The sequence below is a fragment of the Cinclus cinclus genome, chromosome Z (genome assembly GCF_963662255.1).
Source record: "Cinclus cinclus chromosome Z, bCinCin1.1, whole genome shotgun sequence".
Lineage (NCBI taxonomy): Eukaryota > Metazoa > Chordata > Aves > Passeriformes > Cinclidae > Cinclus > Cinclus cinclus.
The window spans coordinates 28,315,472-28,337,183 of NC_085084.1; the positions used below are offsets into that span (position 1 = coordinate 28,315,472).

At 35.5% G+C, this 21,712-nt stretch overlaps 1 protein-coding gene across 1 annotated transcript in view; it reads left to right on the top strand.

The window, feature by feature from the left end:
* The window catches only part of HSD17B4 (hydroxysteroid 17-beta dehydrogenase 4), a 62,371-nt gene that overhangs the window by 20,844 nt on the left and 19,815 nt on the right, over positions 1-21,712 (top strand). The window contains exons 12-18 of the mRNA XM_062513279.1: positions 2,515-2,621; positions 3,245-3,478; positions 3,924-3,975; positions 5,273-5,344; positions 6,848-6,951; positions 9,680-9,745; positions 19,794-19,863. Of these exons, the coding sequence (XP_062369263.1) occupies positions 2,515-2,621; positions 3,245-3,478; positions 3,924-3,975; positions 5,273-5,344; positions 6,848-6,951; positions 9,680-9,745; positions 19,794-19,863 (705 nt within the window). The remainder of the gene's footprint in view (positions 1-2,514; positions 2,622-3,244; positions 3,479-3,923; positions 3,976-5,272; positions 5,345-6,847; positions 6,952-9,679; positions 9,746-19,793; positions 19,864-21,712) is intronic.

Below are 21,712 nucleotides of genomic sequence, written 5' to 3' on the forward strand. Positions count from 1 at the left end.
ACATTTGTCTAAATTTATGAGATATGGATGTGATGAATGGAGTGGAGGAGGATGGAGTGTTGGTTGGATGGTCGATGTCTCCATGTCCACATGGAGATCGATAATGAATGGTGTCCCTCAGGGGCCTGTATTGTGAGCATTACTGTGTAATAGCTTAATCAATGACATAAGTAAGGGATTGAGTGCATCCTCTGCAAACTTGCTGAGTGGTGTGGTGACATACCTGAGAGATGGGATGCCATCCAGCGGGACCTGGATAAGCTTGAGAAGTGAACCCATGGGAACCTCATGAGCTTCAACTATGCCAAATACAAGCTGTTGCACCTAGGCTGGGGCAAGTCCCAGTATCAATATGGGATGAAGGCATCAGAAACATCCCTGTGGAGAAATACTTGGAGATGCTGGTGGATGAAAAGTTGGATAAAAGTTGGCAATATGCGTGTGCAGCCCAGAAGGTAATTTCTGTCCTGGGGTGCATCAAAAGAAATATCTCCAGTGGGCTGTGGGAAGTGATTTCCCCTCCAGATTGACCCCAAGGTGATTCTGCTCTCCTCTTGGAATATGACATCCAGCTCTGCAGTCTTCAACACAGGAAGGATATAGACCAGCTTTGGAGCAAGGCAAGAGGAGGGCCACAAAAATAATCAAAATAATAATTTGATGATCAAATGATGAAACTCCCCTTCTAAAGGGAAAGGTGCTGGGTTTGCTTGATCTGGAGAAGAGAAGGCTTCAGTGACACCTTTTTGTAGTGTTCCAGTATTAACCTTTTGGCAGGGCCCGTTGCAATAGGATGAGAGGTAATGGCTTTAAACTAAGGGTTGATTTAGATGAGCTGTAAGGAAGATGGTTAAATGCTGGAACGGGTTTTTCATAGACAGGCAGTAGATGCCCCATCCTGTAAATATTCAGGGTCAGATATGACAGGGCTCTGAAGTACCTGGTCTAGTTGAAGATGTGTCTCATCATTGCAGAGTTGAACTAGCTGACCTCTAAGTGTCACCTCCAACCCAAAGTATTCTATGACTCTGAGATCTCCTTTGTGTTCAGCCAGGCACTAGCCAGCTCACCAATTTTATAGTCCACTCATGTCATACGTTCTGGAAGAAAGACTCCTAGAAGAGGAGATTGTAGTATTTTGCACCATTGTTAACTTACAGGTTACCTTTATACTGTTGGTCTTAATTATGATAAATTATTTTGTCAAAAATGCATTTTGTTCATCTTTAGGTCTCACCATTAACAGTGATCTTTTTGTTCCTGCATGTAAGTAGTTTGTGGCCATGCTAAGTTGAGGAAACTCTCAGATTTGTTTGGAGGTCAAACCTGTATTCTCCTGTGAAGATTTTAAAGCAATGTGAAACCTTCCTTTGGTTTATGCAGAAAAAGTAGAAACAGTTTGTTACTTTTCCCAGTAACTCCATACTGCTTTTCTTTTATTTATTTAATGAATGATCAGAGGGATAAAAGAGATTACCTTTTAAAAGATTCTTATAAATTGCAACTCTTGTTTTGCACGTTTTCACATTATGTAAATGTTTTAATCTCATGTCATATTGTGACACAGCTTGTATCCAAAGAGGAAGCTTGTCTTTGGCAGAAGAGGAGACAACATATGTTTGTTTCTTATATGTTCCTTTTCACAAGATTCAGGCCACAAACACATGTTGCAATGATTTTGGCATTGAGAGTGGTAAGCAAGAGATAGTTTAGGAAAACAGGATTCTGTAAGAGGGCATGCAGTTTACCTTAGAGGTTGATTAGAGCAGTGTAGTGTGACAGAGCAGCACTGTGTTAATGCAAGTCAGTATGGGCCCAGGGAGGAGGGGTGTGAAGTGGAGGGGTGTGACTCTGGGTTAAGGTAGTTAAGTAATGATTTTGCACTCCTCTAATTTAAACACATTTTAATTTTTCTATGGAAGATTCTCATGACCTTTTGTTTGATTTTTTTTTAATGTTTAATATTGATTTTAGCCCTGTTAAGCTTTAAGGAACAAGCTGTTTGTGATGGCCTTTACTATAGCTGAATTCAGCCATGCATCATCTGATTAATAATTTTGTCATTGTTCAGTCTTCGACTTACTTGCTCTTCTATCTATGTTTGATTCAGGAAAGAGGGTAAGTCAGGAGGTTAGACCTGTGACTTGTATTGCAAATAATTTTCATGATAAGAAAATCAGTAGTAATTTTCAGATGCTTGCTTCTCAGACAGTTGAAACACATAGTACTCATTATCTTCTCTTTAACACATTGAGATGGGTGTAGTGGTTGACTGGTGGATGCAGAACTGATGGAACCTGTGTAGAAATCACTTTTCCTCTACTTTTGTGTGGATGCTTGTAAAATGCAGCACCATGCTCAATTTGCAGATGTATATTTACTCTATTTAAAGGTGAACTGAGAAATACCAGGCTATTACTCATTTGCTGATTGATGTGTGTGTTGTGTGTCTGTAACTGAAGTGTGTCAAGTATGGTTATCTAAAAGTGAGTTCTTCTCAATTCCTTTCTCTAGAGTCCATAAGTGTATTGAGTGATGCTCTGAGTCAGATAGAATCTCAAGGGAATGTTTCTATGAATTCAACAAGCTCTGGATCAGTGGTCTCTTCTTCTGTTGACACGGTAAGTACATCTGTCTACCAGATGCACTCAAGGAGACTTGTGTTGCTGCCCAGCTTGTACTCTGGCTTGCTGTGTGCAAAAAGAAAGGTGGGATTTAAACTGTGAAGTCAGGAAGCAGAATGAAAAACATCTCCAGACTCCAGTCTCTATTTTTCCTATTGATGATAGGAAAACTTACAGCTGAACAGACTGGATAATGCCGAATCTAAATGTTTGTAAGTTCTGTTAAGCCTATTTAATTAGGGTATTATTCAGAAAAGCAGCAGAGCTTGGGTGTTGTTGTGCAATATCATTTTGCTCTGGCTCCTTCTCTGTAGATAATTTTTCCTTGTTTCAGTCTTATTATGGTGCTAATTTATTCAGTTGTGGTTTGTTTTAGAAAAAATCTTACGCACTGCTGAGAGGGTAACTGTCTTATTTATTCTTAATGCCTTGCATTTGGATTGCTTGTATTGCAATGAATACGCTAATATTTTATGGTATATTTATTACTCATACTTTATGTGTACATGTGACTGTAAAGAAAATGCTCAAGCATCAGGTTTGATAGAAGAATTACAGAAAGAAGGCAGGTTCAATATTAACTGGTTTTGATTTTTTTTATGCTGACTTCTTATTTCCAGGCAAGAATTGTTGGCCGTGAATTGAGTACCAATGTGTACAAATACACTCACTTGGAACCTATTCTATATGCACTTGGTGTGGGAATGTCAACTAAGGATCCAGACCACCTAAAATTTCTCTTTGAAGGAAGTGAAGAATTCTGCTGTTTACCCAGCTTTGGAGTAATTCCTGCTCAGATGTCAATGTTTGATGGTGTTCCTTCTCTTCCAGGACTAAATATTGATCTTGCAAGGGTATGGAAGAATAAAGTAGCTGATTTTGCTTGTGTGTCATGTAATTGAAAGGTGACTTCAATTAGTATTTTTGTAATATTGTTAGGTGCCTTTTATTCTAGAAAGGAAAAATTCAGTGGTTTGCATTCTTACATCCTAAGAAATGATTAATTTACTTCAGTTATTTAATGTGTCTTCCTATGATGAGGTGTATGATGAATTTGATATTCAGGTTTACTTTTTGTTCACTACACTTTTTTTAAAACCATAAAACTTTAAAATTTATTTGAAAACATTTTGGGGATGAAGTTAGAAAAACTAGAATAAAAAGAATAAAATAATAAGGAATAAAACTTGGGGTTTTAAAGTTTTTTTTCTCTGAACACTTTCTAAAATAGCTGTGTATTGATTTGGGAGGGAAAGCAAGCTATTGATAATTGTTACAGCACTGTCTTCCTTTACATAGATGCTGCATGGTGAGCAATATCTGGAGCTTTATAAGCCATTACCAACCTCAGGTCAGTCGTTCTGTGCTGCTGATTTGTTTTTCACTATGACAACAGTTCCTGTAGCCATATTGTAAATGGAAATAGGGAAGTTTGCAGACTGTAGTACTGCATATCCTTTTTACAAGGAGTGGGGGAGAAGAGAGGTAAGCTGTTCAGTTCTTGAAGGAATTCTGAAACTGTGTTTTTTAGATCAGGTATTGCTTTTCTACAGTATACTTAGTAAAATATGCATAATCTTTGATACAGTAAGAAAATATGCTATATACCTATGGATTATTAATTTAATTTGATCCTAATTACCAGAACTTTGCAATATTTCAGTAGGGCTGTATCATAAAACTTTTGGGACATTTACCTAAGAATGGTTTAACATTGATTGTATCTGTCTCCCTGTAAGAGGATAACACTTAAATTATGAATATAAAAAAAATGGACATCCCAATGAGGAGGCCAAAAAACAATTGCTTTTCTTCCTGTCAAAATCTTCAAGGTATTAATTACTGCAGTAGCATATTCTTCTCAGAGATGGCTGAGTTTTCCCTGATTACAAAATGTGAGAGTTGCATGTTACATTAATTCAGAATATGCATGTGTCTGGATTTCTTCATTAGTAGTTTTTAAAAATTAAGTTTTTGAGAGTGTAGAAAAAAGAAATGCAAGCCACAAATAAATGGCAGAATTTCTTGTTGAAACAAAAGAGATATCTGAAAATTACATTTACTACAGAGAAGACTGATTAGTAATGGATTGCCAGGACTTAATTATTAAGTTTTTGGTTTTGCATTTTATAGGCTGATTTATAAATGCATGGTGTCTCTAAAGCAGTGACCTCGATGACAAAATTCAAGGACACCTGTGCCCAGACTCTGAGCTGAGCTTCTCTTCTGTAAGGCTGTGGTTGCCTCAGCCCTCCTCAAACCTGTGGACAATCCTTAAATAATTTGAGCTATCTTTGAAGATAGCGCAATGTGTTAGAGTCTAAAAAGTGATGTGTCTAGCTCTGAGTACATGAACTGTAGCAAAATTCCAGAAGTAATAAAAATATCCCAAACAAAACAACACTTAGATCTTCAAACCAAGATTTACAAAGATTCCCAGACACTGTTGTAGTCAGGATGATTGTAATTAATATGATTATTACAATACTTATGATGATGATAATAATAACAATAGCAGCACACTATAGTGGTAGTAGTAGGTAAGGAAGTCAGTAAGTATGATAGTAAGGAAGAGTAAAGAGCTACCTGTGGGCTTCGTTCCTGAAGCAAAACCTTACAAATGTGTACATATTCTTCTTTTCTTACAGGAGAATTAAATTCAGTTGCAACTGTTGCTGATATTCTGGACAAAGGATCAGGAGCAGTCTTGCTAATAGATGGTAAAGTAGTTCATGGCTTTTGATGGAGGTGCAGTTATATTTATTAGGCTTAATTTTTAAACTAGCTGTACCAGTAACTGCCAGCCCTTCCACAGAGAAGACTTTTAGCTTATTAAATCTCAGTGAGATGTGGCTGTGTAATTGTTCTTGGTCAGTTAACATACTGAAATAGAAACACTTTGTTCCTGTGTAGGTAGAACAATGCACCATGCAAACTAATCAGAGTGTAATTGTTCTTGAGTAGTTAGCGTACTGAAATAAGAACACTTTCTTCCTGCGTAGGTAGAATGATGGAATATGCAAACTGATCAAAGTTCTTAACAGTAATAATACTTTTCCCTACCTGAAGGCAGTCAGTTTATATTCTGCCACCCCGCAGTAAGGGGTCTGTGTCTGCAGGCACGCGTGTGTTTTGTGGGTGGTTTAGGGAAGGTTAGTCATATAGTTATGTTGTGTAGACCCATCTGCAAAGCACTGGTCTTTAACAGCATGTCCTGCATTCCGTTTTTGTCTCTACATTATTTTATTCTATACAAAAACCATTTCCTTCCTCTTGTATCCAGGTTAGAGGATGAGAATGTCTCCAGAAACTGATAACCTGTAGTTTTTGGAATCTTACTCTCATTACATGTGATTATGGCAAGGTCCTTTGGGAAATTGGATAACAATAATTGGTTTATAGACTGTGTATCTCTGAACACTGTTGACCTTTTATTCCTTTAGTGGTCAGATAAAATTAAAAAGGTTTTCACTGACCAGTCCTCATAGCCGTGTTTTACTTTCATACTGGCCTAATATGAACCCTATCTAATCCTGCAACATGAAAAAGTTCTTTTTGTGAACAGAGTCTCAGTGGTTTTTAAATTTCTTCTGGATGGAACTGTAAGTTAACATTATTAACTAAACAGTGCTGTGAGTTCCAGTCTAAGGTGTAAAGGAGTGAAACAGGTTTGAACTGAAATAGGAAGCTGAATCTCAGTTCAGTGTAACAAGTCTAACTTCATCAAAAGAAGAAACAGATGACCTTAAACTCTGAACTCTTCTCATACAAGGTGGTAGTACCACTTTTTGTATGAGTTCAAAATCTACTTCACACACTGGGTATTCTCAATAGCTTTTAATACATCATATTTTATTGTACAATTCTGTATTTAAGTAAATTGTTAATACAATCTGAGATGCTGAAACAAATCTAATTTCAGTTTTGTGTTGTCAGATATTTTTAGCACCTTGAATGCTGTCACCATTTTAATGGGTCATTTTTTAATTTTAATGCTTTAATATAGATAAAATTCATAATAGTATTTGAAACAGAGCATTAGTCTTCTCTACTGGGGAAATGACTTGCAACAGTGCAGTGTAAAAGTGTGACCACTGTCCTGAGTTGTTAAAATGAGCTTTGTCAAGTTTCCAGCTGAACTTGTCTCTTGTAACAACACATGATGGTTGTATGAAGAAGGACATTGAAGACAGTATATGACCTTCCTCTTCTTTGTCTTTCAGTGAATACCTATTGTGGAAAGGACCTAGTATGTTACAATCAGTTTTCTTTGTTTTTTATTGGAGCTGGAAGATTTGGTGGAAAACGAACATCAGAAAAGGCCAAGGTAAATCCACACATACTGTATTTAAAAATCACCAAGTGCATACAGACTTCTGTCAGCACTGCAATAAAAATATTTTCTAGATGAACTAGGAAGTATAAAATAGTATTTAAGCAGTGTGGCTGTGTAAACTCAGATGGAATTTAAATACTTCTGTTCACTGCAGAGCCTGAGTGAAAAGGTACTGTTCAGGTCTTGGAAAACCAGTGAGAGTTTTGAGAGTTAGGGAGAAAAGTGGGTTGATAAACATTAGACATTCCTAACCCTGAAATATTTGAAATTATAGAATACCCTAACGCAAAGCAGTATTCGGGTTGAGCTTGCAGTTTCTAGAGAAGATTTCTAGGTGTAGCTCTTTCTAAATCTATGTGTTTGTATGGAAGAGGCTTGCTAAGCATAAAGAGGAAAAGAGAAGTAGTGTTATAGTTTGGAGCTGAATTTTTCTGTTTTCAAAGAGTTAGCAAGTAGCAAACATTATAATCTGAGCACAGAGTGTTTATGTTGAAATGCTTGAAGTAGCTTTTTGGGTACCTGACATTGTCCCTCTTCAGTGCTGTGTTTGAATGCAGTGTCAGCTGTGACTGGATGTTGCTAGTGTGAACTAGAGCCCTGAGGCACTACCATAATAAACAGTTGCATAGAGGGTATGTTAAGCTCAGTATTTTTGAACATTTATAATGAAATACCTAGGTTTCATATATCTGAAATACTGTAGGTGATATTCTTTGGCAGTTTTGTATGCAAACTTACACGTTTTTTTTACTTAAATCTTAATCAATTATATGGAAGTTTTACCATATATATAAACTTTACAAATCAGGTGGTGAAATGCCTGCTGCTTCAAAGACCCTCTGTGTTGTATAAAAAAATTCACAGGAAATTGTTATAGACCGTGCATTGAGGTCTTTGAAGGAACCTTAATTCTTCTGTAATCAAATTTTGTAGGCAGTGCACATGAAAAACTCTGTGGTTCAAGGCTAACCTATAGTTGTGACATTGGTGAGTCCAGTGTAGTGCTTTGGCTGGTTAAACATTGGACTTTAGACAAGTGCAATTTCTTCACTCTGTTTAGTGAAATGTGAGAATGTTATATACATTATTTTACATTTTAAAATATGAAGAATACCTGTTTCAGGCAGCTCCTTTCCATGATAAAAAAAAAAAATCCCTCAAATGTAGTCTCATTAAGACAACACAATAATACAGCAGTTTCAACAGAGGTATCAGCATGCTAGAGGCCAGTTTCCTATGGTGAATTTTCCTGCTTTTTCCTTGCAGACCTTCCCAATTAAAATGAGTTTTATGCCCCTCTATGTAAAAAGAAATCCCAGTCTGAACAGACATATGTTATAGTGTGTCTTTTTGTCACTTAACATTTTTGTTGTATTTGAAAATTGTATTGTGAGTCGAGGAACACATTTCCAAGTTGATGTCTGTGGTGAGTAACATGTTTAAGCGACATGACATATGACTTGTGTCATATGTCTTTTCTTTAGTTGAGGGTTTCTTGATGTGTGGGTAGAGGGGTTTCATTGATTAGTCACATGATGGCTAGTTTTAATGGCTCCTGAGGTCAAGTTGAGTTTCTTTAAACCAGCTGGAAATAGATTGGCAAGTCATGCTTGTTTTGAAAGTATGTTTAGGTAAGGTTCTTTTCATGAAGCTGATTGTGTAGGTCCACTATGATTCTCAGACTTAAAAAGAGGAGTGCTGTTATCAAGTCTTCCACCCAAAGAACTGTGATCTTGCTCTGTATTAGTAAACAGGGAAGAGCCATTTATTAGACATGAAACTATACAGCTCTTGGTTTCTTATTATTTCTCTTTTCTTTGGTAATGAGTATAAGTAAAAGTAAATTAAAACAATTAAGATATGTAAATTTAAGATAAATAAAAATTAAGATAAGTAAATTTAGATAAGGTAAGTAAAATTACTTCAGGTGAGAATCAGTTTGCTTTCTTTCATTTTAGAGCTTATGCCAGTTTCTTTCTGGGCTCTTTTGTTTATTTTGTAACACAAGGAGTAGAGGAGAAAACAATATTTCACTTACTTTAATAGCTTGAATTGGTTATGGTGTACTTTGTTTGTCATGATCTAGGATGTTCTCTGTCAGTCTGTTGGTAAGATTTATGTCATTGAAACTGAACTGTAGCTGAAAATGAAGCTGTAGATTGCACAAAGAGCAGCTTTTTTGCAGTAACATGGGGCTTAATATGCAGCATGTAATTGCAGAAAACAAAAGAAAAGAGTGTAATACAAAAAGGTGCTGGAAGTGTGTAAAAATGAAAAGTAATGAAACAGTCCACAGGTGAGGTAGTAATTCTTCATTATGCCTTTAAAAGTACTATTTTAAAAGCTTCACTTTTGTTTCTGCATTTCAAAACATTTAAATATTCTGTGATACAACTATTTTTTCTGAGTGAATAATTCTTGCTTGTCTTTTTTTGGATAACTTGGAATAAATATTACCAAACTCATCAGGCGAATCATGTAACTGTAGGCAGGATCTGATGCCTCAGAATCACTATCTTTATAAGGCCAACCTTGATAAGAGACCTTTTCTGGACCATATATTTTTATTTGTCCATAAATGTAGAAAGGATAGGAGGAAGCTTATCAAATGGTAAATATTGACTCTTTTTATATATAACTGGTATATTCTGGAATTATGGATGTATGGATAAAAATTTTTCACTGTGAAATATTAATAATACTATTACTTTTGCTTTAGCCAACAGCAGTTCCACCCAGGAGACCCCCTGATGCTGTAATTTCTGATGTTACAACAGTTGATCAGGTGAAGTCTTGTATTCTTTAGGTGTGGAAATCTTTGTTCTGTTTGGAGGAAGGAGTGTTAAATGATGTTAACTAATAGTTCAGGTTTACAGATGTACCTCAGGTATTTATGTTTATATATATATATATATATATATACATATATATATGTGTGTGTGTGTGTATGTATGTATAAAGCTAAAATTTCTTCTAACTTATGACAGTGTGTTCAGTGTACTGTGTAAAACATTCTTTTCTTAAGGCTGATGAAATTTTATAGTTGCTTATTACAAATTTTGCATAGAACAGGGAGATAAATGTTTGTATTCTGTTGTACCTTTGAAAAAAAGGTTCAGGTTTCCTGAAATTTACACCACATGGTGCCAACAAACAATGTTGTGGCAAAAGAAAAAAAATGTGCTTGTGACTCACAGTTTTGAAAAAGTTAAATTTGTTTATTAGGAGGAGACAAGGGAAACCTGAAAAAGGGACGCCTGTCCAGGTATGTTTCTGTTTGTCCACATTCCCACTGATTCACAGGCATCTGCTTTACCCATGCAGAAACCTGTACAAAGAGATATAACCTCCTTTCAAGGTAAACATGCAGGCATCCGACAAACAAGAAAGGAAAGTCTGGAACTACCAACATTAGAACACTAAGTGATGTTTCCAAAAGCAGCTTATCCATGGCAGGTGGCTGTAGCATTTGAAGATGGAATTAAAATGTTGACCATTAGCTGAACTGTGGCAATTGCAATGTCTGCTGAGCATCTCTCTGATTTTGTATGGAGTAACCAAGTCTCTCCAGCTGATTCTTGTGTTTGAAGTCCAAATTAGCCCTACGCACTTCAACTGGGAAAGAGAGCCAAGATGAGCATTTTTGTTTATGTCACTGATTTAGGCTGCATCCTAAAATTGACAGCATTGGTCTAGGAGATAAAAGTGTCTAATTCTTCTCAATAGGCTTTTTGAAAATTGGCAAGGTGAGCAAGGAGCAGGGAATGATGAGGGAGTACTTTTCCCCTGGCAGTTGGCTGAATGTAGTAGAAGGTGTTTGCTATCAGCCTTTATTAGATGAGATACAACGTCTCTAAAGGTCTAGTATTTAAAAGTATTTATTTTGAATAATGTTGGAAAGATTCTCCACTGTATGATTATATTGGAATTGATTCCTGACTCATCAGTTTTCATATGGCATTTATGATTGCCTTGTTCATATGGTAATTTTAGTTTCTGAGCCTTAAATCTGTATGTCTAGAATTGTTAGTGTGCATAAAATGCTCAAAATTAATGAGATAAAAGATAGTAATGACAGTGTAACACAGAAGTTGGGAAACTTGCTATTGCAAAATTGATTCTTGGAAATAAAAGAAGTGGCAGAGAGTAGCTACTTCACTTTTTTGTGTGGTGTTTGGTTTTTTGTGGATTTTTTTTGTTTTGTTTTGTTTTGTTTTTAGATCTACTCTGACAGGTGGATATATGAAGAGAATTATTTTCTAGCTAGAAGTTAGAGGAGCCACAGCCAGTGGACTTCAATAATCACAAGAAGGCTTCTGTACCTTCAGTAGCATTTGTGTTTCAGTGATGATGACAGGAGGGGCTTGCAGGAGGGGGGAATGTGTAGAACTTTACGTGCAGATACAGACTTTCATGGGAAGGACAGCTTGGGAAAGTAGTTTGCATTTACCAAGATTGTACGTTTATGTGTCTATGGAATGACACATAAATGCCCCAAATCCTCTTTAAAAATGGAGGCTGGCACTCAAATTGCTTCAAAATTTCTGAATGTCTTAGTGTTTAAATATAAAGTGTGTTGGCAGAAATAAGTGTTGCCATTCATCTATTGAATTGGTACAGAGTGTAGGACAGACTGGAAGAGTCAGTTTGCAGGTGGCATTTGAGTTAACTTAAACTGCACTAATGTCCAGTGGTAGTTTTTGACACAGTTTTTGTGTTACCATAATTACATGGCTAAACTGCTCTTCTTAATTAGCATTTTTCCCCTTTTCATATCATGATCATGTAGTAAACCATCTGATAAAAAGATTTCCATGCATATTTTAGAAACATTTACACACCTGTCTTTCACTGAAGTTAATGACTGTGGTTACCTTGAAAGTTTATTCAGTTCTAACTCTGCTGCAATGGGTTTTTTCCAAGAGGAAGAATGTTGCAGACCAGATGAATCACTGTTTAGTGAGGAGGAAGCTGGAATAACTGAGGAGGGCTAAATTGTTTCTGCCCCTCACAGTGATTTCAGCAGAAGAGAGTGTACAGCCACCTACAGTTCCTGGAGAAATTTTTGTGCTGAGCATTGACAGAACAAAGTAATCCTTTTGGTTAGTGTTAATAGCAGGAGGTATAATATATGTTTATCCCTCTCCACTCTGTACCCATGTCTGAGAAGTTCTTTAAATTCCAGCCAGTGCTTATGAGTGAGTTGCAGTACCATGATGTAACCTGCTTAAAGGTAAAAGGCTAAGAAAAATTTGGAAGTATCTGATCTCCTAAAAGCCTTTAAAGTTTAAAATTGCATCTTGCTGAAGAAGGACATTAAATATTTCTTCTGCATTCATGAATTCTTCTGCAAAGAGCAAGATGACAGTTTTTTTTCATCTTGCCCTGTAGAGATGTGGGGTGGTATTTTTCTATCTTGTTCTCTCTCTGTAACCTGAACTTCACTTTACTAGACACACTGCCATAAATCTTTTGAATAAAGTAGACCTTCTGACAGAAGATGAAGATGTCTAGAGGGTGTTTGACTATTAGCCATTAGCAAGGAATGAATCATTCAATTTTGACTCTATAGGGAATGTTTAATGCAGTTACAGAGCTTTCGTCCTGACAGTTTTCAAGCTGGAGGCTTAAATTAATCAATCAAATTGATTTTGCTGAGTGGTTATTAATGCAATGAAAGATAGCACACAGGGAATGACCTGTATCTCTGGAGAATTTTGTCTGCATGTAGCCTTCATGCTCTTCCTAAATGCATTGTTTTCTTGGGAATTCATTTTCTGATGACATATAAGGTAAGCTAGAGTGCTTATTTAAAGTGGATAATACCTTTAAAGGTGGATAATACTTTAAAGTGGATAATGCTAATGCAAGTCGCTTTTGCGGAAAAAAGTAAGGTGTCTTGAATTTGTTGTGGACTTTCTATGGCTTGTTTGTTTGCTCCTGGAAAAACTCACAGTGTTCTGATATTCTACAAGTTTCCTTCCAAAAAACTGTTCCCTATCTTCAAGTATTAGAAATAGTATTCAGAATACATAGTGTAGTGACAACAAATAAACAGCTTAACAGTAGTGCATAGAATGAAAATTTTTACCAAGTCATTTTAGTTTTACTGTTGTCTGTTTTCTTTCTTTTTTCTTTTTCTTCCTTTTTTTTTTATTTTTTTTTTCTGAAAGCTACATGTTTTGTTTGTGGTATGGCAAAACTAGAGCTGTAGTATGTGGAGTTTGCGGGACTTCCAAGTTTTTGTTAATGTAAACTCATCTCAGTAGAGCATCTACTAATTTTACAAAATGTTTGCTGGTAGAAAAATTCTCTTTGCTCGCAGCAGTATCATATATTTCTCTAAAGCATTCTACCACACTGAATTCTGACTCTGTGTGCTTTTCATTTTTATCAGTAGGGAGAAGTAGACATGACAAAAAAGTAAAAAGGAACATTTAGATGATTTTTGGAAAAAGAACATTTTAGACAGGTTTTGAATAACATGGTGTCTCAACCTGTAATGCTTTTGAACCAGCTGTGTACATGCTGTGAACCCTTTAAGACTCTGCAGTGCGGTGTCATGTGAGCTATCACATGTAGATTTCTGCCAAAGCTACTTTTCCATGCAGTTTGGAGATCTCAAGTGCACAGTACTTCTGCTGTGAGGCTTCCAGGGTCATGCGGTTAGGCCATTCTTGCTTTCAAGAATTTTTAAATACTTCTTCAGAGCTGATGAAGCTGAGCCTGATAGTGGTTGGTTGAAGGAGCTTATTTATAGGCTGTCGTTTTAAAGTTGCTTTAATTTGGGAAACTATGATAGTGTTTTAAGTGTTACAGATATCTAAAATGATAAAAATTCCAAGTAAATGTTATGGGTTTTGTAGTCTTAATCTGTTTAGTGTGCAATGTTTAATGATACAGTTTTCTGTGATGCAGGTATGAATGGTGTGCTTGTTTCCCTCTTCTTCCACATGCAAGGAAAAAGCTGTAGGAATGAACTGAGACAGTGTAGGAAGTCAGTTTTCCTGTGTTATTTGTTGCAAGAAGTTAAATTCTGAGGAGTAGTGAGAGGAAAATTACCTCATGGTTAGAGACTGGTTGGAACTGCAATTGTTTGACAATGGAATTTCTGTGCTTGGGTCTGTGAGCCATTGTTGCCCAGATAAGACTTTGGATGCTCCTTAACCACTAACTGGTAGGAGAAAATTAGACATTTGAACATTAGAATTAGACATAGAATTTGGAAAATAGAATATGAGAGTAGGACTAGCTGAGGGATGTCTGAGCATAACAGGCTGAAACTGAAATCCGCAGAGACTTATGTTCTGAGCTTGTAAATTGTATATCAAAAATGTGAGGTGCTTTAAAAAACTAGGCCTTCACATTTTCCATTAGAGAGCTGGAATTTGTTTCTTCTGCTGACATTTACAACCTTTTCTCCTTGTAGTTTCTCATCTATAAAGCAGGAACATTTATAAATGTTTGAGGCATTGTAATTGTACAGAGAATGTTTAAAGGAGTGGTGTACAGCATTGGATGGTGATTTTTCTGGGTGTGATACAATTAGCAGCATAAAAAAGAGACAGCTATATATATACACTATACAAGTAAATATGATTCTTTACTCATTTGGAGGTTTTGAAAGAAATTCAGTGAATTATACCTAGACTAATCTAAAAAAACAATGTAAAGCCTTCTGTTCAAGGTATAAGTCTAGCACTGATTGACAGGATGTGAAGAAATTGCTGGTGTTTAGTGGTTTTGTTGGTTTTTTTCAAACATACAGTTACTTTTTGTTTTCTCTGAAAGAGGAGGAAATAATTGGTCCCTGTCCTGTTTGAAGTAGTGTTATCAGCATCCTGTGACTAACACTGCAGGAGTCACCTTCCCTTCCTGAGTCATTCTCAGTCCTGCAGTCCTTCTCATACTGCAGCTACCCAAGTTTAATTTTTCAGTGTGTCTAATTTGGCTAAAATTACAGTTCTTATTGTAACTGGAAACAATTGTAAAGACAATTAAGCAGAAATCTAGTTTGTTGTAAAAGGGTGAAATTTACAATAAAAACATCCTAAAAAGAATTCTCGGGATGAAAGGGGCATAGGAAGATTTAATGAATGCTTAATGAATTATTGATCTAAAATCTACTGTGAGATGTTTTCTGCCTGTTGCCAGTAGGCTCTTTATTATGAGGCTTTACTTTACCTCTGCAGATGGCATGATAAGACCCTTCCAAACTTCTATGTAGTTGGAATGTAAATCCTTACCTGTGGAAAGCCATCTTTTGTTCTACAGTCTTCATATGTATTTTAATCCTAAGCATATGTAAATATTTAGGTTTTTAGAGAATTTAGGGAATGGTGAGGGAAGAAACAGGAAGACCCAAAAGATCTATAGCTGGCTGTGAGCCTGGTGTCAGTGGCAGAATTTTGTTTTTTTTGATCATGGGTCAGTTTGCGTGACAGCAGGCTTGCTGTCAGCAGATGGAGTGCACCTGTTTCAAAGGCATGAAAAGATCTATAGACAGGAGTTATCAGGGCTCATTAAATGGGTTTTAAACTAGAAGTTGAAGCAGGAAAGCAGAAAAACCAGGCTCACTAGAGATAAGCATGAGGGCATTCAAGTATTTGAGGGAAGATATCTCAGTGGAGATGGAATCCATGTGTCAGCAGAGACAGAAGAGTTATTGATGTGTTAGAAAACATGCAAGCACTTGAGACCATAGTGTAGGAATTGTCTTCTTACCTACAGAAAGGTGGTGGGATCAGTAGCCCAACTGAAGTGCATCCACACCAACGCATGCAGCATGGGCAACAAACAGGAGAAACTGGAAGCCATTGTGCAACAGGAAAGGTGTGACGGTTCTCATCAAGATATGGTTGTAAAAAAAAATTCTAATTTATATTCTCTTCTGTAAAGGCTGTAGTACAGCGTTGCCTAGTACAGCGTTGCCTAGAAGTGTGTAAATTTAAGTGAACTTCAGGCAATAGCACAAAAGAGCCTCCTGAGAGATTCAGGTGGGTTTTTTTTTTCTATTTGTAGCATAAATAATTTGTTTCATGATAGAGAAAATGATGTTATGCAGTTTCACAAATATGGAGAGCATGACAGGAGAGAAGGTACTAAACAAGAATGGATGATAGAAACCAAACAAAGGGATGTGAAGCCTCTGCTAAGATTTGGTAACCTTTCTGTCATTTGTTTAGAAGTTTTAGTGTGCAGAAATGTGTTGTATAGTAAGTGCTTTTAATGGTAATTACTTTGAAAGTTTGTTATTAATGTCAAGTTTTACGTAACCCGCAGTCCTTTGTGTTTATTCTTGTTGGGGAGATCAGAATATAATTTTTTAATCATGCCTATTTTGACAAATAGTTGAGGGCTTGGATTGAGGTAGAATTTTGTGTATTAAGGTGATAAAAGAAGAAAATGTATTAGTCTGGCAATCAATTTGTTTAGACAAGATGGTATTCCTTACCGACTCAGTTTTTTCCCCTCGTCTATACATGTTTCAGTAAAGGCTATAAAAATTTTTATTCCATTTGAAGTTCCCCAAAATTAAGTAATTCATAATTTTTAATTAAGAGAGGCATTGTTAAGGGAAAGGCTTCTTGCATATTTGTCATGCTACTGAAAGATGACTAATGTTGTGTGAAGTCTCTGTCAGAATATGTAAGTTGATACTAAATTTGAAAAACATTTGATATGGACAAACAGAAAATGCATGAATAGTGCAGGGTGGGGAAGTTTCATGTACAGTGAATTGCTTAAGTACTGTGCTAAATTTGAACCCTTGAAGCATCAACACTGCCACTTAAACTGGAAATTTTCACTGTTCTTAATGTGAATGAGAGCTCATTGGCACACACTGATGAGACTGTGGATGTTTTCTTCACAAGGTGGCTTAACTACTTTTTCTCTTAAATAAGCTGTAAAAGCATACATGCTTACATGTCATGTCCATCTGTGTGTGTATTCATATATACACACATTTACTTGGTAAGGTAAGCTTTTGGGTAAAGGTATTTTTCAGCCCAGTTTGCAGGGAAAATGCGTGGATAGTTGGTTTCCTTTTTCATTATCTTTGCCACTGAGCTTTATTACAGTCTGCAGGAAGACTGAAAAATTGGCACAGACAGGTTTGATAGTGCCTTTTCTTTTGTAGTCTGGTTGAACTCTTAAATTGTTAGGAAATGAGACTTGACAGTTTGTGTTATTAATTGGAGAACAATTTAACCATATTATTACTGACTTCAATCTAATGCTCTACATCAATTGATTCTTGTAATCCTCCAAGGTTGCATCTTGGATTGGTTGCATAATTTCCCCACCCTCCTCCCCCTCCTGAATGCTGTCACTTATGAAATGTCCTTACTGGAGGAATACAGAAAGGAGAGCCAACAAGGCATTAAAGCAGTTCCATTTGCATGTTGACTGTAGTTTATATAATGAAGATTTACCAAAGAGTGTCGTAAATGAAATCTGTTGGCAAGCCTGGTTTGGTTGCACTGAATCTGAAAAAAAACTACTGTAACTATTATTCAGTTCTGCATGTGTTTTTTCTAGCTGTGACCAGTGTCACTGTAGTTACTGAAAATATGAAAAGACATTTCCCAGACTTGTATGTTGGACTTTTAGTTAAATACATTGATGCATTTAATTCTCTGAACCCAGTTGTTTTCTAACTGCTACATTTATTTTGTTATGATCACTCGAAATAAATGATTAGTTCTTATTACAGTTTTAGTAAGGAGCAACTGCATAGCTAGATTTGAGTTTTGGACTTAACACAGAAATTTGTATTTTTTTTATGATCCATAAATTGAATTTTACAGTACTGCACCTAAATGTTATTTAGCTAGAATTAAAATTTATTGCAACAGCTCTTTTGTAAAAACAACCTCCTGATAGCTTTTGTAAAAATTCAAATTAATTGAAGAATTACAGTAAGACCCTAGAATTTTAATTTAGCTATGAATTTACTTAATTTTTTAATAATTTAATACCTGGAAATTTTTTTTTCTAGTCCTTAAGTAGCAATTTGCTGTTAGATTTCAGACTCTTTTGAAACAAAACCTGAATAATGAAGAGGGATAACCTACTTCATAGAATTCTGTTGAAGAATTCTCTTTAGATTGTCAGATTTAAATTTGCATGTTTGAAAAAAAAGTACTGGTCACTAAAAATCTTTCATGGTGTTATAGCTTTTACATATTCAGCAAATTATTTGCCCTCTCTTTAGTCCTTTTCAGAATCTCAAACACAGACCCAGCTGAACTTCAGTCTTACACTAGTATTAAATTTCCAGTCTTCACTATTTTCCTAAGAAATTATAGGATTAATCAGAAGATTAATTTTAAAAAATGTTATGATAAATACACCTTTTTGGCAAAAGTAAAACTACAGTTAGAAATTTCAGATCCACTGTTGTCTTTGTTTTTTCTAAAGGGAAAAGTGTTTCAAAAACAGTAAATGCATATGTAAACAGCCACACACAGGTATTAGTTTACTGTTTGCCTTTCTATGATTTCCATGCTTATGCTATGGTGCAGTTTAGGATTTTCTTCTTGGCTTTTTTTAGTGTCTGGTTCCGGCTGTATTGCTCATAGCAAGAAAATTGCTGTGAGAAATGAGAGAGGTAGAGCTTAGTGTTAAAGCTGTAGATCAGTGGAGAAATGACCTGAATATTCATGGATTAAAAAAGAAAACAGATGGATTATAGTTTAAAATGATAACAAGAGTTCAGAACCTCTCTAGTTACACTATCTGCTTCAGACTTGATGGAAAAATGGCATTAGACATATATTGGAAAATTCTTCCTTTTGGGAATCTTTTTTTTCAGCCTTCCCTTTGAGAAATTTGCTATCTTCTTTCCTCCAAATGGAATTTAGTACAGTTTACCCTCACTCAAATAACACATAGTATTTTTTTATTGTTCTAGTTCAAAATGCTGGGAAGAAAATTTTTTACTGACAATAGATGCCAAAGGCCAATACTATGCTTGACTAAAATACAATTTGTTTTCAGTTTAAAAGCTTTTTTCAATTAAATCTGTGTTCAATTTGTATATGTCATAATAATTAAACTGCTAAATTCTTGGAATCTTTATTACTTAATGTGATGTACTGATTTTCACAGTACTTCTGGGAAATTTTTGTTAGAGAGTACTCCACTGTCATTTAGTCACTGGATTTCATAGAAATCTCTTGACCAGAGAAAAAGGTTTTATTTCACAAATATGCACGGGTTAGCTTTTGATATCTCTCATAATATGGAATGCTGGCTGCTCTGCATGTACAGCAAATACAAGATTTAATAACGAAAACACTGAAGCTACACAGGGAGAGAAACCTGAAGTACAGTAGCCATATTGTTCATAGCTTCTCAGGTTTATTCACATTCGCAGTATATAAAACACACTAAATCTGTCCTTCTCTACTTTTTTAGTAATGAAATAGAATATTTAACATGAAGCAAAAGTCTTCTAGAAAGCTTGGAGTGTTACTTTGGGGCTTTGATTGTTTTTGATAGTGGGATCAGCTACCCATGAATATGCTATGAGAAATGTATCATAATTTAAAAGGAAAAAAATTAATGATATTTCTGATCCCTATAAGATGAATCTGTTGTTGGAAAAACATGATACTGTGTGTGTATGTTATTAAAAAAATGTCATTTCTATAATTGTTTTACACTGTGGATAAATGTATCAGACAAAACAGTAAAAATTAGTTTCCATTTTACCTGCCTTGTTGTAGGGTGTATTATGTAAGGACTGGTAAAATAGATTGTTTCTTAATCTGTCATTAATTTCTGTGTTACTCCTGCTTGTTCTGATTCCTCCTCTGTTTCTGCAGGCTGCCTTATATCGACTGAGTGGGGATTGGAATCCTTTACATCTGGATCCAAGTTTTGCTGCTCTTGGAGGTGAGCTTATGGGGATACCATTGTGTTAATATTTGAATGAAGGATAATGTAAATGCATTTTTAATGTATGTTTCATTATGTACATCTTTAACAACATGGAAAAAGCAGTACTTGTTCTATAGCTGTTCTTAAAATCACCAATTAAATATCTTTAAATTCTGCCTGACACTTCAGTTTGAAGCATTGATTCTTGTAGCTATAAAAGGGGAACGGTGTTTGAACTTTACTTACAATGGAAACATACTTTCTAATCTATTCTACTTTAGATCTTTTTTATTGCCACTATCCTGTTTTTACAAGATCTGCTTCATAAGCAGAAATAATTGCCTATCAGAGCTTCTGAAACAATCCTATAAATTCTCTGATGCATAGTTCTTTCCATCTAAATAATTTTGAGGTTATGTGGGTCTCAGTGGAACTTTTTGTTCTTCAGTGTAGTCTTCTCAATCCCAATAAATCCAGGAGGGGAGGAGAGAGGGAGCTTGTTAGCACTTCTTATAAAATTGCTTAACTACACCTCTTGCTAGCACATTAGCTTGTTAATTGACATAATTCTACATGCCAAACCACCAGGTCTGAGGCTGCACTAACGAATTCTTGAAGAGGTATAATAAATGAAAAAGGATGTTTTCTTGAAATCTTGTTGTAAAATTATTTTTTAGACTTACTTTCAGGCCTTGCAAGTAGTATATTTTGATTCCTCCAGGCAGATAGCAATTTGATTTACCTAAGAAATTTTCCTGAATACATACAGTATCATCATAAACATTACATGAAACTACTAGTCTGTAGCAATTAGTCTGCAGTTTTCTGATAGATTTCTTTTTATTATGCAAGTATCAATGTATGGTGTTCTTCTCAAGATAAATAGAGCAGAGCTATGCTTCCTTGTTCAGATCACACTTAACATACTTTTGCAAATTATCTCCTTTCCTGAATGCGTAGTAATTGGTTTTTAGCTCAATTTTGTATAATTCTATGTAAATTGGTGTTCATAAGTAAAGATTGTCGAATACTAGAGTCCAAGAAGAGATTTCCCCAGTTTATTAAAGCATTCTGTTTGTTGATGTTGGTTTGTTAATGATGGTGATGGAGATGAAAAATAAATGTTTGTAACTGAAAACCCAGTGTTTGGAATAATAATAATAATGATGATAATACTTTAAAAACTTTACAAAAGAAGAGAAATAGTAATCTTCTACCTGTTCACACAAAGAGCACTGGCACTTAGGGAAAAATCAATTGATACTGTAGATGAGATGTCCCTTTGTCTCAACATAAAACTGCTGCACACAGGATTTTGGAATTCTGACAGTACCCTACCTATGCTAAATGCAAGTACTATCAAAGAAGAAATGGCTGTAGAGATATTCCACAAATCTTTTTTTCTGGGTGTTCAAATGCTTTTTTTTTTCTTCTGAAATATTCACACTGGTTCTCACCAGTGTGCATGGGAAGCAAGCATTCAGCATAATGCATTCATGTCCTTCCAGGATTATTGTTAAGACTTCCCATGGGTAATGTTTCAGAAGACATATACTAAATGAAAACACCTTATGCCTTTATTCCTGTGTCTTGTATTTCTGGATACTAGAAGGGGAAACCAACATTTACTTTGGTTTTGTTTCAGTCTAGATACAAAGTAATTTGATTAGTTTACCGAATTTTTCTTTGTATATACATTGGTTTTATAAAGAAGATACTGGGAAAAATAGGATTGGGTATACTTGGCTGTTTCTGCGTTCTGAATAGAGTAGATGGTTTCCGGTATTTTCATGGTGAATTGAACTGAGTTTTTAAGGAGATAGATGTCACTGTAACATTCTGAATGAGAGATACTGAAAACATG